Source organism: Typopeltis vanoorti, chromosome 5 (assembly GCF_054136105.1).
Source record: "Typopeltis vanoorti isolate ZY-2024b chromosome 5, IOZ_Tvanoo_1.0, whole genome shotgun sequence".
Classification (NCBI taxonomy): domain Eukaryota; kingdom Metazoa; phylum Arthropoda; class Arachnida; order Uropygi; family Thelyphonidae; genus Typopeltis; species Typopeltis vanoorti.
In genome coordinates, this window is record NC_143553.1 from 55698379 (window position 1) to 55726111 (window position 27733).

Consider the following 27733-nt stretch of genomic DNA (forward strand, 5'->3'; position numbering starts at 1 on the left):
GCCGGTGTAGCTGTTCCCGCAGGACATCCCCACTATTCTTCAGAAGCTCCCCCTGGTATGCAGTCCACTCCTGGAGCCTTATTATTTTTCAGCATGCATATAGCACGAGTAATCTCACTAAATATCGGCTCTTCAATAAATGGTTCAGCAGTTTGATAAGGAGTATAATCCTCCGATATTGACTTTTTAGCATTGACATTCAGCAAGTTCGCGAAATATCTACACCACCGAACGAGAGCATCTTTTGAGTTTGTTAATAGATTTCCACTCTCATCTGTTATGGTTGCCGCTTGTGTCTGAGCACTTAGCATGGCTTTGATCGTCCGTTACATCTCCCGTCCATTATTTGTCACATATACTAGCCACTTTCTCATTAAGATACTTCCGCTTTTCCCTGCATAGACACGTATTCAGCACTCTTCTCACCCACTCATATGCAGCTTTCTTCCTGCTATCCGCTCGGTAGTTCAATAGTGCTTCCCTTCGTTTCGCCACAGCTTCTTCACACTTTCTATTAAACCATGTTTTTCTCCTCCTCCTCTTTCTCTTTCCCACAATTCTAGAGGCAGCTAACACGACTGTATTTTTGATGGTGTCCCTCATCCCATCCGGATCACCCCCTCTTCGTCCTGTAACTCCCCAAAACGATTCTGCAACTCTAACTGGAAAGCCTGCTTGCCTTCCGCTGTATTCAACTTGTCCAGGTCCCATGCCGATCGTATGGTAGGACACGCAGGCTTCTGAACCGCAATTCTGTGCCTGAAATCATAGGCTACCAAATAGTGGTCGCTATCTCCATCTGCTCCTCTGAAACTTCTCACATCCGAGATGGAGCTGTGGTGACGTCGATACACTAGTACATGGTCTGTTTGGTTAGCTGTTCTACCGTCCAGCGATCTCCAGGTCTGCTTGTGGACGTCTTTATGTGCAAACATAGTGCTCTTTACAAAGCATCCCGTAGCGGCGGCAAAACTCGCAAGTCGGATCCTGTTATAATTGCACTCCTCGTGTAGGCTCTCACTACCCATGAAAGGGCACCACACACACACTCCCCCCACCAGCTTCGTGTTGAAATCTCCCACTACTAGCTTGACATCATAGGACGGTAGATTAGCACAAGTATGCTCAAGCACTTCGTGGAAACAATCTTAGGTTCCTCCGAGCTCTCTTCAGTAGGTGCGTAACAGTTCAAAATGGACACATTTTGAAAACGTCCCTTAACTGTAATAGTACACAGCCGATTGTTCACAGGTTTAAAATCTAAACTATTACACAATAATTTATCACTAACTTAAAACGCAGTTCCGAGTACTTTTTGTCCTCTGTCGTCACCACTATAGTATAGCCTGTACCCCCTGATTGTGGGTCAAGCCATGTCCTGGCCATCATGCCTCTTGTACAGCACAAAGTCCAATTTTATACTGTCGTAAGATATTCGCCACATTAAAAAGAGCTCCTTCTTTCACCAAATTCTGTATAGAACAATGGGAACCTCTCCTAAAGATATGGCAGACCTCCTCCAGCTTTTGTTTATAAACAGGCAAGGAAAAATATGAAAAAGGAAGAAAAGAAGCATTTTTGCTTCTTTTCATGCTTACAATATTATGCTTGCAAAAGCTGCTAGATTATGGATGTATAATTCACCAGTGTAGGGTAATATTTCCATTTAGGTGGTTTGTTGTTTGGATTACACAAATCAACCTAAAGCTATAATGCAAGTACTGTATATCATGTTTGTAATCTGACTGTAATGTCAGATTCAATTAAATCCCTTGGAAATATCAAGAGTAATCACACGAGATTTTCCAGATCTTTCCATAGCTATGTCCAAACTACTTTCAGTATGCCTTCTGATCTTTCATCAGAATAACATCAGAAAAATACTCAGTAGTCTTCTCCTCTCAGTCCTCTTGCACAGACAGTATCCTTAAAGTTGTACTAAGAGCTTGTGCTTTAAAATCAACATATCCTGTATTGCATTTACAAGCCGTCCTGCTTATCTGGCACGTGTCCATTAGTGGAATCAAGCTTTTGTCCAGACTATTCCTAAAAAGGGAGATAAAATTAGCCATCAAAAGATCATCCCATTGCCCTCACCTCAGTACTCTCAAAAGTGAGGCAAAAGGCATTTCTCATTGACAGCTACTTTCACTAGCTAGAGACCCATCAATTAATCAGTGATCACTAATGTGGATTCTTCCATTCTCATTCTACAGCAGATCTCATCACTAATCTTATCCACCTTTGGACATAGCTATGGAAAGATCTGGAAAATCTCATGTGATTATTCTTGATATTTCCAAAGGATTTAATTGAATCTGGCATTATAGTCAGATTACAAACATGACATACTTGCATTATAGCTTTAGGTTGCTTTGTGTAATCCAAACAGCAAACCACCTAATTGGAAAATATCACCCTATGCTGGTGAATTATACCTCCATAATCTAGCAGTTTTTGCATGCATAATATTGTAAGTATGAAAAGAAGCAAAAATGCTTCTTTTCTTCCTTTTTTTTTTTTTTTTTTTGCTGTTTAAGGTTCTTTTGGAAACAGTTTTAAATATATATATATGTAGAAAGTTTTTTACCTTGGGTTTTTTTTTACATACATACATATATATATATTATTGAAATTAGGATTTACTCGGGATGTGTACATTTATAAAAATAAATTTAACTGACTAGAACCCGAGAAAGTATAACAAAAACCTTTAATACATCACGACTAGTTTCTTTATTCACCTGAAGAAGTCGGTGCTCTGACTTCTTAAGGTGAATAAAGAAATAAAAAACATAAGATATAAAAATAACAAAGTAAAAAACATGGACTTTCCAGCTTAATAAAAAGCAGAATAGTAACAGTCATATTTGAATAGGTGACCCCGTGCTATCGTTGGCATGAGTTGAATGTGTGCGACAGCTAATTTTCGAGTGCCAGTACTGGATTACTGTGCTATGGGAATCAGGCAAATTGTAGCTTAGATTGTTGTTCAAATGTGAAGGGTCCAGAACTATTTCTTTTGATTTGATGATTCTTCTTTTGAATTCATCCTTGTATATGCATAAATTAGTAGTGCGTTCCCAGTCAACTTGATGTGGCTGTTCTTCAAGGTTAGAGTTTGCCGAGAAGAGAACATGACTGGAAAGGGCGCTCGCTTGTGTTCTACTGTAAGAGATGTCACGTTTATGTTCCTCAAGACAAAGTGAAACAGATTTATCTGTCTGGCCAAAATAAGGTCGACTACAGTCGCACAAAACTTTATAAACACCAGGAAAATGCAGTTGGTTATGTTTTTGTTTTGGTCGACTCAGAAAAGAATGAAGTTTTGGCAGAGTAGTATAGTCGGTCTTTATGTTGAATTTCTTCAAAATCTTAGCTAGTTTTGGGGTAAGAGAGCTGATAAATGGTAACTGTATATGAGTGATAGGGTTGGAATCATCTTCTTGTCGAGGATGTTGGCATGGTCTCAAACGTTTAGTGATGTTATGAGACGAATATCCATTATTTAAGAAGGTGTTTTTCAGGAAGTTAAGCTCTGTTTGAAGGTCTTCTTCTGTAGATATTTCTACAGAAGAAGACCTTCTTCTTCTTCTTCTTCTTCTTCTTATATATATATATTTATTTACAGAGTAATTGACTTGGTTTAATGAAGAAATCCTGAAGAAATTTAATGTTAAAACATATTTCTCTACCTTTCCAAAACTCCGATCTTGCCTCAGTCAACTTAAAGTAAAACACAACCTTCTTCAGTTCTCAGGCGTATACAAAATCATTTGCAGTTACCACAAACCATATTATGGCCAGACAGAAAAGTTCATCTCTTCACCTAGAAGAACACCAATGTGACATTTCTTATAACAGAACTCATGCTAGTGCCCTATCCAGCTAAGTTTTATTCTCTGCCAATACCAATGTTGAAGGACAACAATATCAAATAGACTGAAACTTAACTTCAAGCATCCATAAATGCTCCGATGAATTAGAAAGACGTATCTTGGAATCCAAAGAAATAGCTCTTGACCCTACCCATCTAAATTGCAATCTCAGTTACAGCCTACCCGATTCACATAGTGCTGTAATCCAGTTTTGGCATGCTCATGATATCATTCACATGCAAAGTGCTTCACACCAGAACTAACACTCGGACTCAATTTCAAAAACAACTACTACTTGTTCTAAACTCTATGTTTGTCTAAAGTACAATATATTTTTAAGATGGTGTTTTCTCTATAGTACTGTATTCACCTGATGAAGCTGGCATTTCCGATGAAACTAGTAGTGAAACCTTATTAAATCTCTTATATTTTTTCTCTGTGTTTAAGTCGATTAATAATTTTAAACGTGTGTGTATCAGGTAACCCAAAAAAAGTTCATGCAGTTTTTCATAATAAAAATTAAACAACTGCATTTTCATTAAATTTTTTATTCATTAAAATAAGCACCTTCACAATCTACAACTCTTTCCCAACAAGATACAAGGTTGTAAATTCCTCTTTTATTAAATGTTTTTTCTTTAGAAGTAATAAACCTAGTAACCTTTACTTTGATCTGTTTTCTTGCAAAACTGTCTGTTTCTCATGTGATTGTCCAGTGTGCTAAAAAAAGGTGATAATCACTCAGAGAAATGTCCGGAGAATTTGGAGGATGAGGGAGGATCTCTCATCCTAAAGCACAAATCTTCTCACGGGTAAGTTTTACAGTGAGGTTTTGCATTATCCTGTAAAAATAGTACTTTTTTTCGATTAACTAGTTCCGGCTGTTTCTGATGTAATGCATTCTGCACACACTCAAGTTCCATTGAGTAGATTTTGGCCGTAATTGTTTGGCCTGTAGCAAGAAACTCGTAGTGGACAAGACCAGCTCCATTCCACCACACAGAAAGCATAGTCTTCTGGGGATGAAGTAGTGCCTTTGAAGTGTGCAGTGCTGGATTGTTTGGTGACAACCAATGATAAGTTTGCTTTATGTTGGAGGTTTAATGGATTTTTTACAACACTCAAAAAGAATTAAAATAGAATTTAATACTTCCTATATTTCGTCCTAGTCACTAGGACATCTACAGGGATTACAAAGACAATTAATGTAACATGCACACAAAAACTTACAATACTAAGCCCAACCACGTGGGTGACACTAAAGTCCTATCTAGGTGGAGCGCCCTCTAAGGGCAGTTGTAGGTGGCCTGGAATGTAAGGTGGGACCTCTGGTGATGACCGTTTCCCAAATCTTCGGAAGCTTAATAAGGTGGTTCCAAGACTGCTGTTGTAAATTACCGACCGATTAGCATATCAGGAATCATTGTCAAGGTCTTAGAGAAAATAGTCAAAAGGAAAATACAAGATTGGATTGAAGAAAATGGGATACTGTATCGGGGACAGCATTGTTTTGTGAAGGGTAGGTCATGCCTCAGTAACTTGCTCACGTATTATAACACAGTGACGGCTGAACTGGATAAGGGTAATGGGTTTACAGTGATTCTACTGGACCTTGCCAAGGCCTTTGACAGGATTCCACATGGAATTCTAATTAGTAAATTGCAGCATATGGGAATGGACATAGGGTTGGTGAGATGGATAGGAGGGTGGTTGACGGAGAGATATCAGAGAGTGGTTTACTCGGGAGTAGAGTCCACAAGACGGCCTGTGACTAGTGGTGTGCCACAAGGATCTGTTCTTGGACCACTGCTGTTTAATTTGTTCATAAATGATATAGGAAATGATCTGAGAGGAACAGTTCATTTGTTTGCGGATGATGCGAAGTTGGGTAGGGCAATAGTGAATGCAGATGACGTCAAAATTTTGCAGGATGATTTGGATAGATTGGAGGTCTGGGCTAAGGAGAATGGATGTCAGTTTAATGTGGCAAAATGTAAGGTTATGCATTTTGGGGTGAAAAGATTGGCGGCAGTTTACTGCATTGGTGGAACCCTGCTCCAGGAAATTGATGAGGCACGAGATTTAGGAGTGTTGGTGGATAAGGAATTGAAATTTAGGGGACACATTGCAAAAGTGACCAAAACAGCTCATCAAATCACTTGGTTGCTGAAGAATACGTTGACAAGCAGAGACAAGCAGGTTATTGTTCCTCTCTATCGAGCCTTGATAAGACTCCATCTAGACTACTGTGCTCAGATTTGGTCACCTAGGTTTCTTCTTGATGGGGAGGATGTGGAGAGGATCCAGAGGCGAGTGACCAAGATGATAGCAGGTCTGTGGAATGAACCGTATGAGAACAGGTTGAGGATTTGTGGGTTGCAAAAATTGGTTGATAGGTGGAGGAGGGGAGATATGATTGAGACATTCAAATTACTGAAGGGTTTCTATAAAATTAATTCAGAAGATATTTTTGAGAACAGGGCTGGTTGTGGGAGGACTAGGGGACATCCATGGAAACTGGGCAAAAGTGTGGTTAATAAAGGTGTTAGAGCTGGGTTCTTTACTTTTAGAGTAGTGAATGAGTGGAATGCGCTCCCTGAGTCTGTAGTGGATGCTGTGACAGTGAATGAGTTTAAGGCGAGGTATGATAGATACTGTATGAATGTCAGATAGTTGTGATGAATATGATTTGGGGCCTCCCTCGATGAGTCTAATGACTCCCTGGAGTTGCCCGTAATAATAGTAATAATAATAATAGTAATAATACAATCGTATTTGTTAAGATTTGGTTGGTTTTTGAGAGCTGCTGCTGCTTCTAAGAAAAGTCTCTCTTTCTTGAATTTGCTGTGGTGGAGCATGGTGGTTTTCTTCCATGATACTCTGTGGGTAGTGTCCAAAACATGGTCAGCCAAGCCTGAATAGCCATAGTTGTGTTTAACGATGTACGACTTGTGTTCCTCTAGGCGGATGGATGCTGATCTGCCTGTCTGTCCAAAGTACGCAAGCTTACAGGAACAGCGTACTTTGTAAACTCCAGGCTGAGAGAGAGGAGGGAGCTGATCTTTCGTAGAATGGATAAGGGTAGCCAGTTTGCGGTAGGGCTTATATGCTGTGTGTAGGTTATACTTTTTTAGTATCTTGGCTATTTTTTCCGAAGTGCCACGGATGTAGGGTATGGTGATGGCATTTTTAAATTCTTGTTGACGAGAGGGATGGGGAATGGGGGAGGAATTGATTATTTTTTTGATGCTGTGTTCGCTGTAGCCATTGGAGAGGAAAGTTCTGTGTATGTGGTTAAGCTCTGTAGTGAGGGCGGTTCCACTGGAACAAAGATTGTGTGCTCTCTTGGTAAGGGTTTTAAAGATGCCATATTGTTGTGAGGGGTGGTGGTGGGAGAGTTTGTGAATGTATCTGCCTGTGTGTGTGGGTTTTCTGTATACAGTGAAGGCAAGTGTATCATTAGGCAGGTGCGTGACTAAGGTGTCTAGGAAGGGTAAACAATTGTTCTTTTCCTTTTCCATAGTAAACTGGATTCTTGGATGTAGGCTATTGAGATGACCAAGGAAGGAATCTAATGTGTCTGGGCCATGAGGCCAAATAGAGAACACATCATCTACATATCTTAGCCAGATAGACGGTTTGAGTGGGGCTGAGTCTATGGCTCGTTTTTTGAAATCTTCCATATAGAAATTGGCAAGGGGGGGGGGTGAGAGGGGGGAGCCCATGGCGGTTCCCTCTATCTGCTTGTAGATTTTGTTATTCCAAGTGAAATACCCAGAGTTGATGGCAAAGGAAAAGAGATCTAAGATGTCAGAGGGAAAAACGTTTTCTAAGAGAGATAAAGTGTCAGTTAAGGGAATATTGGTAAACAAGGAGGAGATATCAAAGCTTACTAATATGTCTGTATTATTCAAGGTTAAATTTTCTGTGAGGGCTTTAAAGTGGGTCGAGTTTTTTATATAAGAAGCTGAATTTCCGGTGAGGGGAGACAGAGAGTTGGCCAGCTTTAGATAGTCTATAGCAAGCTGGCCAACTCTCTGTCCCCCCTCACCGGAAATTCAGCTTCTTATATAAAAAACTCGACCCACTTTAAAGCCCTCACAGAAAATTTAACCTTGAATAATACAGACATATTAGTAAGCTTTGATATCTCCTCCTTGTTTACCAATATTCCCTTAACTGACACTTTATCTCTCTTAGAAAACGTTTTTCCCTCTGACATCTTAGATCTCTTTTCCTTTGCCATCAACTCTGGGTATTTCACTTGGAATAACAAAATCTACAAGCAGATAGAGGGAACCGGCATGGGCTCCCCCCTCTCACCCCCCCCTTGCCAATTTCTATATGGAAGATTTCAAAAAACGAGCCATAGACTCAGCCCCACTCAAACCGTCTATCTGGCTAAGATATGTAGATGATGTGTTCTCTATTTGGCCTCATGGCCCAGACACATTAGATTCCTTCCTTGGTCATCTCAATAGCCTACATCCAAGAATCCAGTTTACTATGGAAAAGGAAAAGAACAATTGTTTACCCTTCCTAGACACCTTAGTCACGCGCCTGCCTAATGATACACTTGCCTTCACTGTATACAGAAAACCCACACACACAGGCAGATACATTCACAAACTCTTCCACCACCACCCCTCACAACAATATGGCATCATTAAAACCCTTACCAAGAGAGCACACAATCTTTGTTCCAGTGGAACCGCCCTCACTATAGAGCTTAACCATATACACAGAACTTTCCTCTCCAATGGCTACAGCGAACACAGCATCAAAAAAATAATCAATTCCTCCCCCATTCCCCATCCCTCTCGTCAACAAGAATTTAAAAATGCCATCACCATACCCTACATCCGTGGCACTTCGGAAAAAATAGCCAAGATACTAAAAAAGTATAACCTACGCACAGCACATAAGCCCTACCGCAAACTGGCTACCCTTATCCGTTCTACGAAAGATCAGCTCCCTCCTCTCTCTCAGCCTGGAGTTTACAAAGTACCCTGTTCCTGCAAGCTTGCGTACTTTGGACAGACAGGCAGATCAGCATCCATCCGCCTAGAGGAACACAAGTTGTACATCGTTAAACACAACTATGGCCATTCAGGCTTGGCTGACCATGTTTTGGACACTACCCACAGAGTATCATGGAAGAAAACCACCATGCTCCACCACAGCAAATTCAAGAAAGAGAGACTTTTCTTAGAAACAGCAGCAGCTCTCAAAAACCAACCAAATCTTAACAAATACGGTTGTATTAAGCTTCCGAAGATTTGGGAAACGGTCATCACCAGAGGTCCCACCTTACATTCCAGGCCACCTACAACTGCCCTTAGAGGGCGCTCCACCTAGATAGGACTTTAGTGTCATCCACGTGGTTGGGCTTAGTATTGTAAGTTTTTGTGTGCATGTTACATTAATTGTCTTTGTAATCCCCGTAGATGTCCTAGTGACTAGGACGAAATATAGGAAGTATTAAATTCTATTTTAATTCTTTTTGAGTGTTGTAAAAAATCCATTAAACCTCCAACATAATGTCCTCACAGCACTTAAGCCTCTACACAAGAAGGATAAGTTTGCTTCCTGTTAGATACAAGATCCATTTTCATCAAAGTGAGCAAGTAATCCAAAAATGGCGAATTTTTATGACGTGAAAGAAGTGAAGAACAGATTGATAGTCTTTGAATTTATTGTCATCTAATAATTCATGTGGGATCCATTTGCTTAGTTTCCATGATTTTCCAGTTGAAGCAAGTGTAAACAAATTTTTTCACCACTCGTTGAATGTTTGTGAAACTTCTTGACATATTAATCTTGAATTATTTTCAAAGTGGCATGTAAGGAGGGTCTTTCTCAACATGGTGCATCTTCAAGTGATTCATCATCAGAAACAAATTTTTTAAACCACTTCTGCACACTATGTTCTGCTACTGCATCTTTTCCAAATGCCACACATATCTTATGGGATGCTTCTGAAGCCTTCTAACCGAATTTAAATTCATAAAGCAAACAAGCCCGAATTACACCAGGCTCAACTTGATATTTTAAAAGGTTTCAAAGTCGCAGAAAAAGAGTACACATCAAGTTAGAGCACACCAATTGACCGATGCATATCTGTGCCTTATGATGCACATAAAAAATTGTGATCTGCAAACCACTACAAAATATAACAAGTCATTGCAGTAAGCTGTTTGCTTTCTTGTTAGATTAGAATTTTCCCTGGAGAGCATGTTTTAATCCCCAAATATCAACATACTTTGAGTAAGTTGTTTTATTATTAGTAGAAATTGCTGCTATTGTCAGAACTACCTCATTCACACTTCCTGACACTGTCAGGAAGTGTTGAATGAGGTAGTGTGGAATTTGTAAGTGTTGCTAGAGGCAGTGAAGCAGAAGAGAGTGAGAATTTGTTACCAAGGTATCATAGTAGAGAGCTGGGGAGATGAGCAGTGATCATGAATAGCATAATAGTCAGAATGTGCAGGGAAAAGAGGGCTTGAGTTTGTAAGTGTAGAGGATAAATTTGAAGGTAGGAAAGAGCTGTTTGCTGCAGATAATCTGCATTTGAATGAGAGTAGTAGTGAAGCTGGGTAGATTGCTAATGAGAGGAGGAGAATTCATAGTCAGTCATAGAAACAAAAACCAGATGGTGGGACTACGAGCTTAAGATATCAGAATTGGTGTGATATAATGGACAAAGCAAGACAAGATAGGGATGCAGGGATGGTCCCAATGAGAGCAGCAACTACAACTATCTTATGCAGCATGTAGTTGAAGCAACATGTGGGATTTGAGTGTTAGATTTAGTATCATCAGCTCATACAGTGATAGCAGATAATATCACCATCATGCTACCAGTTGATCAGAGTGATTGTGTGGTTTTGACATGGGGAGTGACTAGGCGGGTATAAGCACTATGGAACAAGAGAGAGAGAGAGAGAGAGAGATGCGGAATTACAGAGCATGGGACTATGATAAATTAAGGAAACAGATTAGTGATGTGCAGTGGTTTGGTCAGTTGAAGGAATCAGCAGGAGTTGAGACTTGGTTCAGAATCAGTTACTTATGGTAATGCCAGGTTATATTCCTAAGGAGAATTATAACCTGGCATTACATTCAGAGAATAAATAAAATAAAATTAAAATGGATGAATTATGCAAGAGCTTCTTGCATATCCCTTAGCAGCATGGAATTATAAGGTGGCTGGTGTAGTAAGGAAAGAGAAATTGACATATGAAAAGAGATCAGCTGAAGAAGTGAAGCAGAAGCTAAAAAATTCTACAGTTTATGTTGCTAGTAGAAGAAAGGGTGAATATGGAAGACTGACTTTATTTGCTGGAGATGGAACACAAATAACATCTAATGAAGATATGGGAAATGTTCAATGAGTATTTTGTTAGTATAGTAGACTGACTTTATTTGCTGGAGATGGAACACAAGTAACATATAATGAAGATATGGAAAATGTTCGAGTATTTTGTTAGTCTTAACCCTCCGCCCACATGAACTGTTTGGATTCTCCAAACAGTTCATGTGGACAGAGGGTTAAGAGTAGAGTTAAATAGCAATAGGTAGGAGGACAGAAGACTGACAGTTTGAGAATGGGAAGTATTTAAAATATTAAATAACTTTGATATTAATATGGCTATGGAACTGGATGGGATATTGTAAAAATAATCATATTAAAAATTCTGAATATTTTTACGTATTAATTATGCTTGTTAGTTTTGTTTTCATACAGGCAGTGTCTGCACTTGTGATGTGCTCGTTTATGAAAATGTTATATTAGAAGTAACATGTAAAGAAGTAAAAATATTGAAGTACTTACTAAACTGATTATTTGTGTTACTTATAAGAAAGTTTGTTGTATTTTAAAATGTTGAGTTTTGTGTTTGTGAAAGACTTTCTTTAGCGCTGATGGATACAGCGAGTCAGCCATTTTATTGCAGTGCGTAGTTTCTGACTTTTGTGAAGTGCGCATGCTCCCGGAGAGAACTTGATGTGTGATTGACAGCTGACAAGGAAAGCGTTGCATATCCAAGTTACAGTTGTAAACAAGAGAGAGTTCGGAAGTTTTTTAGAACACTGGCCGAGGAATATTCAAGTTGGAAGGAACTTGATTTTTTTTTGTGCGGCAGTCAGAAGGAAATTTCATAATGTATTCCGAAAAGGAAATAGTGAAAATAATAGGTTTCAAGCAGGAATAAGTAAAGAATAAAAAGGAAATCTTGAAACTGTAAGTTTTTATAAATTGGCCGGTAAATATTCAAGTTAGAAGGAACTTGATATTTTTTTTGTGTGGCAGTCGGAAGATGTTTTATAGTGTATTCCGAAAAGGGAATAGTGGAAATATTAGGTTTCAAGGAGAAATAAGTAATGAATAAAAGGAAATCTTGAAACTGTAAGTTTTTATGGTGAAATAAGTTAAGACTGTCAATTTAGTATTGTGAATGAAAGGAGAACTTGTTGCTTACATTCTAAAGTGAATGTTTTTCTTAGAGAAAATATTGATAAGGAAAATCTATAAGTATTAAGGATGCCTGAAAGTGAAAGTTTAGAAAATATATTGAATTAAGAAGATTTTTAGGTATTAAAGGTGCCTGATCTGATGAGTATTGCTACTAAAAGGAAACAAGATTTAGTCAAGAAGACTTTTATGTGTGTTATATTGATTGATGAAAAGGATCCTGAAAATGAAGTACAGAGCCTTGTAACTTCTGGAAAAGAGCCTTAACAGAAAGAGAAAAAGACTATGAACATTTTTTTGTGATTGTGAAAGAAAAAGTGTTTAGTCTTAAGAGTAAGTTTATATTTTTTAATAAGGCCTTGGATCCATATAATCTGAAGTTATAGTTATGTATTATTACTAGAAGTGTATATATATTGTTTTAGTTTTATTAAATGTGTTTATTTTGTACTTGGTATTGAGTCAATGATTAGTTGGATTCTGAAAGAGTGAGTTAAAGTCATTGCACCAATTGGAGTGAACTCTTTGTGCAAATATAATAACATATAGGGACACTCGGAGTCAAAAATAAAAATAATTGTTAGTAAAAGAAATTTATATAATATTTCATCTCATAAGTATATAGAGAGAACAATAATATACTATAGAGGGAATATAAAATATATATAAAAATCATTATAAATAACAATGGCGCAGCCGACAGGATAATTGATTATGATAACTAACATTGATTTTAACAGTTTGAGAATGGGAAGTATTTAAAATATTAAATAACTTTGATATTAATATGGCTATGGAACTGGATGGGATATTACCGTGCATATTATGGGTATATGCAAAACTGCTGGCAATGCTCTTGACTTGGTTGTTTAACAGAAGTCTGGTAACAGGAATGGTCCTGAAAGAAGGAAAAATTGTGCTGCTGCATAAGGGAGAATCTAAGTCAGTAGTGTCAAACTATAGGCTAATGTGTATCAAGTGTGTTGGTGAAGGCATTAGAGACAGAATACCAACCTGGATTGACGAGAATTGAAGTCTTTTGAGAGAGTAAGATAGTTTAGTAACTTGGTACTAAAGTTAGGGTCATTAGTGTGTAAGACAGAGGAGATACTTATACCATGATTTATGTGGATTTTGCTAAAACATTTGCTCAAGTACTGCATGATAAACTACTGTTGAAATCGAACAGGATGGGATGGATAGTCATTTCGTTAACTTGGTTACAGGGATGGTTGACTGATAGGAGCCAGCGAGTTGTGTATGGAGGTGAATTGTCCAGAAAAAGAAAGGTAGCAAGCAAGTGGGGTGCCACAGAGTTCTCTTATGGAACCACTATTGTTTAAGTTATATATATTAATAATACAGTTCATGGTGAATCAGATATTCCTTTGTTTGCTGATGATGCTAAATTAGGAAGGCAACATCAGGAAGTCCTGATTTGGTGTTATGAGAGGATTTGAATAGGTTGGTGCTTCGGCTGAAGAATGAGAATGTCATTTCAATGTTGCTAAGTGTAAAGTTATGCACTTTTGACCAGAGAAGATGGAATGTGGTTTACCATATTGGAAGAACTTTGCTTCAGGAGATTGTGGGAAGCAAGGGATTTGAGAATTTTGGTGGATAGGGATCTGAAGTTCAGGAAACACATCACAAAAGTTGTCAGGGTATTGCTGCTGTAATGCAAAGAATGCTAACATGTAAGGATAATTAGGTGATAGTTCCATATAAAACACAGATTAGGCTTCATTTGGATTCTCCAAACAGATCTGGTCACCTGACTATATTGATGAGATAATGTAGAAGGAAATAACTAAGACTGTCTCAGGACTCTAGAATATTGAGTATGAGAAAAGATTGAGCAAATCCAGTCTTCAGAGTTTGGCAGACAGGAAGTGGCAGAGTAATATGATTGAGATATAAGTTGGTGAGAGGAACCTCTCAAATAGATACAGAGAGATTATTGCTTAGGATAATGCAAATTGTCCTAAGCAAGAAATGTGAGAATGAGAGGTTATCCCTGCAAACTGTACAAAGGTCACATGAGTAAGGAAGTGAAAAGGAGATTTTTTGCTTGACAGGTGGTTAATGAGTGGAATGCTTTGTCAGAGTGGGTGGTGAGTGCTCCAACACATTGAATGTATTGAAGGTAAAGTATGGTAGTTATTGGGATCAGGGCCAGCGCTACCATTTAGGCAACTGCCTAGGGAGCAAGCCATGAAGGGGTGCAAAACTTCAAGCTATGCTTTATTCATACTTTACTAAAATATCAAAATTAAATAGTGATATATGATTAAGGTATCGATTATTTTCCCTTATCCATCACACTATTTTGCTATTTAACTCTTGGTTAGATTCCTTACCTAAATGATTTGAACTTACCGCTATTTAAAATTCAGTTAAGATAAATATTTTAAAATATTAAATTTTGGTATTTTATAACTTTTTTTTTTTTGTAAATGAATTATAACAGAGAATTTTCAAATTAATTAAAAAAGAAAATAAAAAAAAAAGCCCTATTAATTTAACCTGAAAGACAATTTTATTTTGTTTAATGTCAATTAGAAACATTTTAGTTTATGAAATAAGGGGCTCACTTGTAAACTTTGCCTAGGGTACAAAATAACCTGGCACCGACACTGATTGGGATCTCTGAGTGTTCAATCTCCTGCAATGAGTCTCCAGACTCCTTGGAGACTTGGAAGTAATACTAATATACATTAACCACTTATGGTGCATTTATTGGATACAAGCTTACTGGGCTCTGATGTATGTTCATCTATTATTCGTATCCAGTAGTACACATGAATAATTCCTCCTTGATATTTCAGGGATTAAAATAGAATTTGTATTGATTATTAATCTCAGCGAATCCTGAAGAATAGCACATGTGATAGAATTACTTTGACAGAAAAGTGTAAATATAGTTTATATTTTAGTTATATAATAAAATGTTTGTAATGTTTTTTTTTTTTTCTTTTTTCCCCTCCTCTTATTATAAATATTTCTGTAATGAAAAAAAAAATCAAATAATAGAGTTTTCAGTATTATTTCAATAGTATGCTCTATATAAAAGCACGGTTCTAAGTTATATGTTATTATTTGGGTACTCAAAGATCTGTTAATAGTTATGTGCAATTTCCTGTTAATCTTGGGAAGGGTGGGTTCTCTTTGTTATCATATAACTAAGAAAGAGCTTTATCAGAAAAGAATAGCTTGGCATAGTATAAAACAGGTTAATCTTTTACTGAAATATTAATTGCCATTTCCTGTATTGGTTTCTGAAATAATTTGGGAATTGTGTGAAAATGTTTTTAGCCCTGTAGCAGTTTATTTCTCTCTCTTTGTGATTATTTCAGTTGAGTTTTTGTTGAAGTCATACTATTTTAAGCATCTAATCATTTTATTATGATTATTTAATAAATACCCATAGTCTTTCTCCTTATTTTATACTTCAAGTTAAAAAAAAAAAAGTGAAGTATTATGAGGATATTAAAGATTCATAATCTTTTTATAGTTAAATAAAATGGAAGTTTTGAATTTTACCAGACAGTTTGAGAATATAATATAATCTTATGCACTGGAGGTGCCTTGGCTTATGCTGCTTAAGACACAAGCTCTGTACAGTAGCTCATATATATTTGCCTTTTATTAGTGCATTGATTAGGTTTCACTGGCCTGATAGCTATTTTTGTCCTCTGAAAAATATACAGAGAGTTATACTCTTCGTAAGTGAACTCTTGGTAGATGTATTATTATATATTACTTAATTTGCAGAACTGAACCATTTAATGCTTTGTCTTGTATAATATTTCTTTGGTATATGATTATATAGCTGGGTTGTTGTGCATGTAATTATGCAGGTTCTGTTATGTAGTTATTTTTGAAACCATAACTATATAATAAAGCATATATTTAATAGATATTTAATAAAGCAAATATTTAGTAGATGCAATGTCTAAATGTATACCATGGGTGAGAAGGTTAAATAAGGTAGGTGTGAAATGGATGAATAAAGAGATTAAGCATGCAATACAGAGAAAAAAGGGCATTGTGGAGACAGCATAAGAGAAGTGGAAGTAACCAATTTCATGAGGTCGACAAAGACCAGGCAAGGAGGGTGACTTGGTTGGTGAGAGTAGCTAAAGAGAGGTATGAACAGCAGTTAGCTAATGAAGCTAAAAAGAATCCTAGGGAGTTCTTTTGATATGTGTAGCCAGCAAAAGAAAGAATGATTATGGAAGGATGACATTGATTGGAGGAAATGGTATAAAGACAGCTGTTGCAGAATGTGTGGTGGAGATACTTAATGAGCAGTTCATAAAGATCTTTCAATCTTGTGAATGTGACTTCATGGAGAGATTAAGAGCAGTTGATGATGGGGAGGAGAGACTGACTGTAAGTGAGCAAGAGGTGTTTGGGGAGTCGAGTAAACTAGATGTAAATAAGGCTGTGGGACTTGATAATATATCACCGCGTATTCTGAAGGAATGTGCCAGAGAGTTGACACCTGCCTTGACATATTTTTTAAATATGAGTCTTGCACTTGGTCAAGTCCCTAAAGAGTGGAAGAAGGGCAAGATTGTGCCACTTCATAAAGGAGGTGATCGAACTCAAGCATCAAACTATAGGCCTATCTGTGTGTCAGGTGTTGTGGTTAAGTTGTTGGAGAAGCTTGTGAGAACTAGGATCCAGAGTTGGGTTGACAACAATGGTATAATCTTTGATGGACAGCATGGATTTGCTAAAGGGAGGTCGTGTTTTAGTAATCTACTTACTTATTACAATGAAGTGACTGCTTCCTTGGACAGAGGAGAAGGATACACAGTAATATACTTGGATTTCGCAAAAGCTTTTGATAGAGTACCTCATGATAAATTGACAGTCAAACTAGAGCAGATGGGGTTGGATATTAGATTAGTGCATTGGATTGGAGACTGGCTATCTGATAGGTATCAACAAGTTGTGTATGGGGGCGCAATATCCAGGAAAAGGAAAGTCACTAGTGGAGTGCCTCAGGGATCTGTTTTAGGGCCATTACTATTTAACTTGTATATTAATGATATTGGCGAAGATTTGGATGGAGATATTCAGTTGTTTGCAGATGATACAAAGTTGGGACGAACCATAAAGAGTAGTGAAGATGTTGTGGCCTTGCAACAAGACTTGAATAAATTGAGTGATTGGGCAAGCAAATGGGGATGTGAGTTCAATGTTGCAAAATGTAAGGTTTTAAAATTTGGAAAACAAAGATGGGGTGCAGAATTTATGCTTGGTGAGAATATATTGTTGGAAGTAGAGGAAATAAGAGATCTGGGGGTGATAGTGGATAAGGATCTAAAATTTAGGGGACACATCACCAAGGTATGATGCGGAGGTCACTAACGTGTAGAAGTAGGGAGATTCTTGTTCCATTGTATAAGGCTTTGATTAGGCCACACATGGACTATTGTGCCCAGATTTGGTCACCTGGTTTTCAGAAGGATGAGGAGATGTTGGAAAGGGTTCAAAGGCGACTGACTAAGGTAGTTTCTGACCTCTGGAATGTTGAGTATGAGGAAAGATTGAGAAGATGTAATTTGCAGAGTCTAGTGGAGAGAAGGAAGAAGGGAGATATGATAGAGACCTACAAGTTGGTAAGGGGTTGTTATAGGATCAATGGTGGAGAAGTTCTACAGAGAATAGTGGGAGATCAGGGGAGAACCAGAGGTCATCCCTGGAAACTGTATAAAGAGGGTGTGAGTAGGGGAGTGAGAGGCAGGTTTTTTTCGTGCAGAGTTGTGAATGATTGGAATGCCTTGCCTGAGAGTGTGGTGTCTGCAAGGAGTTTGAATATGTTTAAGACACGGTATGATGAGATGTGTGTGAGATAAAAGGACCTCCTAGATGAGTCTTTGACTCCATGAGGTCTTGTTTAATAATAATAATAATAATGATGTTTTGCTTGCTTTTTTTTTTTTATTCATCCATAAATTACTGTTACAATTATTATTATTACTATAACAGAAATTGATTGATTATAACAACATTGAGTATTACAACAGGAGCTTCTTCAAGAAGTAAAGCTACCTTTTAAAAAAAATTAGTGAATAATAATTATTTAAAAATAAATTAATTTAAAAATAATAATTAAAAAAATTAACGCATAATAATTTTAAGTAATTTTTTATATTTTGTAAAGTTATTAAATAATTTTATTAATAAGTTATGTCAGAATAGTTATGTCTTTAACATAACATAACTGTTATCTTAAAGACACATAACTATTCTGCCTCCGGTTGGTGACAGTGATCATGCGGTACTCACTTGGGAAGTGACTAAGTTTATGAATGTTCCATTCAGAAAAAGTTACATGCTGAACTACAAAGCAGGAAATTATGACCAACTGACGAGTATAATGAGCTGAAACGAATATTCACATGTGAAGATAAGGATGTTCTTTTGCCTCTTTACAAGACCTTGATAAGACCTCATTTGGACATTATTGTGCACAGGTCTGGTCGCCTGGTTTCCGTTGTGATTCTGATATAGTGGAGAGAGTGCAAAGGAGAGTTAAAAATTATATCAGGATTGTGGAATACTGATTATGAAGACAGATTGAGAATTTGTAGACTACAGACACTGGCAAACTGGAGAAAGTGGAGGTGATATGATTGGGACTTACAAACTTCTGAAAGGGTCACACAGGATTTCAATTAATGGAATTTTTCAATTTGTGGAGGGTGGGGAAAGGACAAGATGGCATCCTTGGAAGATGAGAATGAATTCCACTAAGAAGGGTGTGAGGGCTAGATTTTTCTCTCATAGGGGTGGTGTGTGATTGGAATAGATTGCCATTGGATGTTGTGAGTGCAAGCAGTGTGAATGAATTCAAGAACAAGTATTATGTGGCTTCACTTGATGAGTCCCTGACTCCCTGGAGGTCTCTCTTAATAATAATAATAATTATTATTATTATTAAGCTTTACTTCTTGAAATACTCTTGTTGTAATACTCATTGATAATGTTATAAGTCAATTTCCGATGTTATAATAATAGTAATGGTAAAAGTAATATTTTTTTTTATTTTATTTAGGCACCTCTCTATATAGTTGTAGGCCTCATCAGGAAATATCTTAATCAAAAATATGTGTATACACAGTGGTGAACTATAAGGGGCTCGTGTGAACCCTTTGTTAAATTTTTCGCAAATTTGCGAGCCACTTGTTCTTGTTTACTTTTTTATTTTTTCAAAAAAAAAAATTTTTTTTAACACATATTAAGTGACAAATTCATATGGCAACCTAACAAAAATTAGTCTATTCGGCAGTGTATAGATAATTTGGAATTATTGTTTCAACTCCCCTATAACAAATGCGCCCAAGTTTTAAAATAAAATAAACGCATGCGCTATCTTTATCCTTGTCTTTTCTGGCAGCCAATCTTATGGTAAAATCAGTAGCCAAGAGTACAAATAAGTAATACTAATGTACATAATAGTTCATTTGCACTAAATTATTGTAATTGTTTGGTTCTTAAATGTAAAATGTAGTTATTCTAATTGAGATAAATCAGAAATGAGGTAAGGGAATTATAATTTTGACAGTAGTTGGGATGGTCATAAATTATCATTATTGGCATTCCTTCAGAAGATCTAAGTCTATCAGAATGGTATGGCATAATTCCATAAATTATCCAAATTCGTATTTATATCTGCAGGGTACTTGTGAAAAGCCATAGTGCTTCTACATCCAATACTCCCCCCCCCCCCATACTCGGCTATAATCCAATCCTTGTACAAAAAAAAGAAAACAGTTTAACTATATACTGAGAATCATCACTGCCCAAGCTGATATGATAACATAGATTCATTACCTCTATGTATATTGGCTGATTTGTATATATTCATTCATAGATTATCTTCTTTCTCACATCTTTTAACTTTTATTATGTTTTGTATTTTTGTTAAGCATATAACATGTTAATGATAGGATTTGAATTCAGTGAGTGCAGATCATTTATGTACAAGAGGAAGATAGTAGATGAGAGTACAGAGTCCTGGACTATTCTTGCATTGGTGGGGAAATCTAAAGGAAACCATCTGCTATGACACATAACAAGCATCCTGAGAGGAAGCTGGCAACCCAGTTGCAAAAGGTTGAAGGCAGACCATAGGTTGGTAGTTTGCTAAGTAGACCTCATTGGCAGACACAATCAAATGTCTTAGAGTTGAGCAGCCACATGCATTTCTTCAAACCTTACCATGGTTTGAGCCCATAGGTAGGTAATCTGTTGTGGTCTTGATACCCATTGATTGTATCATGGATGCTTTAAAGTACCTGCGTGATCAGTGTGAGGCAGGGTAAGCTCTGAGATAATTGCACCTAGAGGTTGTGACTGGTTATTGCAATCCAATTGAACTTTGTCATTTGTCACGAGTTGCTGTTTTGGTTTTCTGAGTTTCATCTGTTTTGCGTGTGTGAAGTGTGAACTGACACAGGAGGCAAGTTTTTAATATATAATTTTCAGATAAATTTATAACTTTTGCCCATATTTACAATGGGAAACAGCATTGTAGTTGAAGGAGATAAGCCTCATCCTCCTCTTCCAAATTGTACTCTCCTTCTTCAACCTTTTGGGTCTGTCCACTGCCCACGGTTTTCCAGACCACTCAGTTTTCTGCCTCTCCCATCCGTCTCACTCCTGCAACTTATTCCAGTTCATCCCTCCACCTTCTTCTTGGTCTTCCTCTTTGTCTGGCTCTATCCATTGGTCTCCACTCTGTTGGTTTTCTAGTCCATCTCCCGTCATTGCATCTGGCAATATGGCCATCCCATCTCCATTTAGCCTGTTTAATGTCATACAATATCCGTGACACCTGTTTGAGATCCAGGTATTTGTCTTCCTATCTCTTAATGTTATTTTTAGCATACTTCTCTCCATGTGTATCTTAAAACAAACACATTGTCCCCCACTCTGCAAAGATTTGGTTACAATTAATTGATAAATTAAAGCATTCAAAGTTATCCTAGAATTAATTGCATTAAACCAATTAAGATGAGCACTTATGTTCTATACACTCGTAAAACTTTCATACATCAATAAAAATGCAATCATACGGTCAAACTGACATGAATTTTGTAGAGCTGGTTGCATAAGCCACGACAGCAGACTTAACCGAAACGGACACATGATACCACAGATATATTTATATATATATATATATATATATATCTTCATATGTAAGTTTCCAAGTACACACAAACAGATGGCTCGTGACAGGTACTGAAACAAATCCACGACACCACTGCCATCTATTATCTTCCTCAGATAAGCTCCGAAGAAGCGTTAAGGAAGAAAGCAGAAATGCCACCCAAACAAACAAGTACAGTATATCAAAAGGAATGTACTCAGTAACTTGCATACTGAATTTTTGTACAGGAGTGAAATATCTGTATTAAATTCAGAATCTGTAAAAAAAATGTATATTGAAAGAAATGTCAGAAGAAGGTGAATCCATTCCGATAATAGGGCAATTAATACATTTTGTGGGATAAGTGTTTATTTAAGTTAAGGGATATTACATCCCATATTGTTTTATAGCTGAATAAGAAACTCAGAAAGTTTCATGCCGAATATAGAAACTATATAAAGTTTGGCGAGTCCAAGCATAAGCAAATACCTGGATAGTGCAACACCTAACCTGTTTGGTAGTGCAACACTGAGGCAACTCGTAGTAAGGGTGGAGCAAGTTCCGTTCACTATTCTTGGTATTTACCCATAATGTGAAACCCAGCTCCTAGGAGCTGTATTGCTGTTCAACATTATGAGAGGTCACTACCCAGACTGGTTTCAACCTTTATTGAGGTCTCATCAGTGAGTAGGTAGACCTACTTAATACCAAGTTTGTAGCAAACAGAACTTACATACCCTACTATAAGAATTGCCAAGAAGGTGTCCTAATAAAGCCAAAGGCTTCAATTCGGCGATGTGAAATTATTTAAGTTAAGGGACGCCATATGGGATGTAATATCCCTTAACTTAAATAATTTCACATCGCCGAATGGGAGCCTCTGGCTCTTTATATAATTAGTAATTTATTAGGACACCTTCTTGGCAATTCTTATAGTAGGGTATGTAAGTTCTGTTCGTTACAAACTTGGTATTAACTAGGTCTACCTACTCACTGATGAGACCTCAATAAAGGCTGAAACTGGTCTGGGTAGTGACCTTCTCTCGTAATGTAGACCAGCAATACAGCTCCTAGGAGCTGGGTTTCACATTATGGGTAAATACCAAGAATAGTGAACGGAGTCTGCTCCACCCTTACTATGAGTTGCCTCAGTGTTGCACTACCAAGTGGGTTAGGTGTTGCACTATCCAGGTATTTGCTTATGCTTGGACTCACCAAACTTTATATAGTTTCTATATTCGGCATGAAACTCTTTGAGTTTCTTATTCTATGATACAATATGGAATGTACTATCCCTTAGCTTAAATAATTTCACATCGCCAAATTGAAGCCTTTGGCTCTTCATATAATTAGTAAGCATTTATTATTATATGTCAGAAAATTAACTTTTCTTTTATGAAAATTCTAGTTTTTGAAGTGGTAACCATTTTGCTTGTAGAACGGTTGGAAATTTTTATGTATAAAGCACGTGATTTCGCCTGTTGGTAACGAATTCGTACATTGCCTTATTCTTTTCTCCCCTTAAACGTGAATTGACTCTTCTTGGCACATTGCCAGCCAGGAGTCTTGGATCCATGGTCAGACAGTAATATCAAATCTTTCCATTATAATTATTACTATTGAACTTTGTGTTGTATTACTGCATCGTATAGTGAATTGTGTACACATTCATACCAACCCATATGTAAATACAATGGATAAATATTTAGTTAGTTAAAAAAAAATATATAATTAAGTACTCTACATTTTGTACTGTACAGAAAATGTCATTGTGTGTGCATACACACACACACACACACACACACATGTAAATATACTGTATGATAATAAATCTTATCATTTAAAAAGTTATTTTTATTATTATTTAAGTAATTTATTAATTTATTTTATTATTATAATTTAATTAATTAATTAATTTATTCATTTATTTTATTATTATTGTTATTATTATTATTTAATTTATGTATTCATTTTATTATTATTATTTAATTTATGTATTCATTTTATTATTATTATTTCATTTATTATTCTTATTATTATTATTACCTGACAATTTCAAGGAGTCCAAAGACTCATCTTGAGGGAGGGCACTTTACAACTCTCTGCCTCCACCAACCAATGAACTGCAACTGCCATCTACACCAACACCATGTACCGCACACCACCACCACCACCACTAGTATTTTTACAGACAATCGCAAACATCCATGTTCGTGGCAGGATTCGAACCCAAAGCCTTTTGACTGGAGAGCGGTTATGCTAGCCAACCAGGCCAGCATAATAATAATAATAATAATTTATACTCTACAACTCTCTGCTTCCACCACTCAATCCACCAACCAATAATAAAATAAATTCCGTGTGATGATACAGCGTATTCCCCCTTTTTACGGGAGTTCACGGCTCCATTTAGTCCCTCCAAATTTTATCCGGGCTCCGGAACCGGCATAGGCTGACGAATCAGACCTATGGCTGGGTTGGTATTCCAGACTGTAATCCGTGTGTGTCCTCGGACCGGTTTGCCTGCTTGCGGGATGAAAAACACCAGATAAACTGGCAGAAAAACCTGCTGTCTACGCCCAGGACTGGCTAACTTGTCTCTGGCTGGAGAAGATCCTTGAGCTTCTCATGTCGTTGATGGGAATTGAACCTAGGATACTCCTTCCCCAGGCATATGGTTGTGAAGCGCACAGCCACTAGGCTAACCGTGCAGACCACCAACCAATAAACTGCAACTACCATCATCATCTACACCAACACCATGTTCCTCCTGCCACCACCATTAGTATTTTCACAGACAATCACAAACATCCATGTCCGTGGCAGGATTTGAACCCACAGCCTTTTGACTGGAGAGCGGTTATGCTAGCCACTCGGCCAACCAGGCTAACATAATAATATTTTTTTTTTTAAAATTTATTTATTCATTTATTTTCTTCTTCTTATTATTATTATTTGATTCTTAAATTTGTTTTTGTTTTAAAAACACAGCATGATTGCATAGATGCAGTAAATGGTTTAAGATATTCAAGAATTGAAAATTTTTAGAATGTTTTTGAGATCGGTGATTGTTTATTGGTTGAAATTTATCAGTTTGTGATATTATGAGATCTTAAAGCACAGAGAAGTGTTAATTGGTTGGTCTGAAAACTTGATGTTAATCACTGAACAAATTTGATTGCCGTGTTTTAATAAATACATGCAAGGTGTTAAGAAAAGGAAGAAGAATTCTTTGAGTTTAGAGTTGAAAAATGCAAAATTAGTATATTGAATAGCTGTTGCACATGTTTTAACAGATGGAGGGCACTGTCAGAATTAATGATGAGAGTCGTGATGAACAGCAATCAATATATTTGTAGAAATTGCAAGGAGCAGACATGTGTACAAGAGAGTGTTGTGAATTGTTCAGTGATAGATCATTAAGCAAGTTAATTATTTTCTTTTATATTGAATTGCTTTTTGGGAACTGTTTGATGTACAACCCAACTGTGAGAACACTGGTTTCATTGGTTTGATGGATATGTGACTTATATAAAATTAATAGTCGATCAGAAGTAAAGTAATGCCTTAGGAGAAAGTGAAAACCGAATTTGTTGGTTGCTGAGGAGGTTGATATTTATAATATATTTGTGCAGAGAATAATTGGTTATCCCGAGAAGAGAAATCTCATTATGTCCCGAAATTTGGTACTGTCAAAGGTAGAACTGAAGGAAAATAATTTTTTTTGTTTTTGTTTTTTAATTTTTGTTTTGCAAAATATGTCTTACAAGATCTTGTGAGATTGAGTTTTCAGGATTAAGTTTTTCTAGAATTGAAATTAACAAGATTATATAGAACCCCATTGAAGAATGTTTTGCAGATCAGAATTTAAGGCTGTAGATATTGATGCTCTGGAAGGTTTGTTTATTTACAGAGAAGTGCAGAGTGCTTTAGTTTCTCTTTCACTGTCTAATTTATCAGTTAGTCTTTTAAAAGAAAATGGTTGACAACTTGAAGAGATTTAATGTGTGACTGAACTCTAGCAGTGGAAAGGCTGAGTTTCATAATCTTTATTTAAATTCTTTATGCGAGGATATTTCAGGAATGTCAAATACAGTAGACCAAAGTTTTGGGGTTGAAAACTGCTAAATTGAGCTTAATTTGCAGTCAGCTGATAATAGCAGCCACGATATGCTGTTGTAGCAGATATTGAGTAGGCTGTACTGTTAATGACTAGTATTGGATTCCATGGCACCACATAAGTTAGGCAATTGCAAAAGAGTTGATGCCCTCAATTTGATTGTTTAATGAGTCTTTCAATAGGGTGGAACTCAGCAAAATAGAGAACAAAACTGGTTCTAGGACAAATGTGTGCACTTAAGGTAGTAGTTAAGAGAATGGTTAGAAATGAATGAGAATGAGAGACCATCCTTAGAAGCGGTATAAAGATGAGTGTATATATTTTATATTCAGAGGTTTGAGTAGAATGTGTTGAATGTCAGGTATATGAATGAGTTGAAGTTTCTGTATGATAAATATGTTGCTTATTCATTAAGACTTACTGTGAGTTAGTCTTGACTTCATAGGTGATTTGGTATTACTGATAACAAAAACTGACTATCATGATGTATGTTTGTTATTGTGGATAGTCATAAATTTTAAAAAAAAAATTATATTTTTTTTACATAATTTTAAAATTTTACATGAAAAAAATGTACATGATTTTTTTAAATTATGTTCACAGTGCTTATGCTAAAAATTGAGCTAGGTTTGGTTGTGTTGATAATTAATGTTGCTATGCATGACTAATTATGAAACATACCTTTTTAGTATAGTCTATGATTAGTTTTTCCTTATTTCGTCCTCTTTCTTTTATAATAGTACTGTTATGTGGAAAGAAAACCAAAATCGTTATTAAACTCCTGAAATATTGGATTTATTGTATTCAGTTTTCAGATAATTTATCTGAAAAGTCATCATCCACACCAGTGTCATCTACTGCTCACCACTAGTGGTGGGCAGTAGATGGCATTGGTGTAGATGATGCGGTTCACTGTAGTTGGTGGATTGAGTGGTGGAGATGGAGATTTGTAGAGTAGGTGCCCTCCCTCGATGAGTCTTTGTACTCCTTGGAGGTGTCAAGTAATAATAATGAATAATAAATAATATGTATATATTTTTTTTCTTCATAGGGAAATTTTACTTGTAAGTACATTGGATGGAAAAATATCTGCTTTAGATCCTCTGGATGGTGGTAAATTATTATGGAGTCAGGCTACAGAACCTGGCAGCCTGCTATCTTCAAGCATTAGCAGATTGGAGGTATGTATTCAGCAGCTTTCTTTTGGTCTTATTTCTACACAGTATGGAAGCTAAAGTCTAAAACAGGCACATATCTTGAGAATGAATGCAAATAAATATGTAATATGTATGGTTAACTATCTTTATCAAAGTCTCTTGTAGTTAAGATTTTTTTCAATCTTTGTGAGCAGAGTCATAAAAATTTTTTAAAATTTGTCCTGATTTTGACAAAGTAAATGCTTTTTTAGTTAATTATTAAATAAAACAATTAATAATGTGAATATATAAATTGAATAAAGAGACTAAATAAAATAATCTGCCCACTTTCAAGCATGTTAATGGACAACTTTTTCACTACCCCACAATTAAAATATAAAAATTCTTAAATAAAATATAATTTACTATTTTATATAAACCGAATAACTAACTAAAAATCATAAATCATTTGGTTTAATAAAAAGTTTCCTGTGGCTTAGAAAATTTATTAGTTAATTTAATTTCCATGTTCCCATATTATTCCATGTTTATAATTTTCTGGATTTTGGCACTTTCTTGATGTCAGGTCCTTAAGCATTTGTGACTAATCTGGTTGGCTGAGTGGTTAGCATATTTACTCTCCAACCAAGGGACTGCAGGTTTGAATCCTTCCAGGTCATGGATGCTTGTGATTGTTCTACTAACTCTTTGTAGAAAAGGCATCTGCAATCCTTCCACTTCTTCTGGCAGAAGGTTTCACTCCCAAAAAACCCAGTGAGGTATGGGAGTGAAAATGAGGGTCAAATTGACATCAAATGTGAATAAATAAACATTCCTGTTAAAAATACCAAGCTATTTTAAACCTAGGTTTACTCCATTTCCCAAGTAAGCAAACAGACAAACAAGTCAAGTTTGCCCCTGCACGTATTGGAAGTCTAGCTGACCCTCAAAGGTGGC

General features: G+C 36.5%; 1 protein-coding gene across 3 annotated transcripts in view; it reads left to right on the forward strand.

Annotated features, from left to right (window-relative positions):
* The window catches only part of LOC150106429 (eukaryotic translation initiation factor 2-alpha kinase 3-like), a 326794-nt gene that overhangs the window by 2184 nt on the left and 296877 nt on the right, over nt 1-27733 (forward strand). For all 3 annotated transcript variants that reach the window (XM_090393133.1, XM_090393132.1, XM_090393130.1), the window contains exon 2: nt 26692-26821. In XM_090393133.1, the coding sequence (XP_090249259.1) occupies nt 26692-26821 (130 nt within the window). The remainder of the gene's footprint in view (nt 1-26691; nt 26822-27733) is intronic.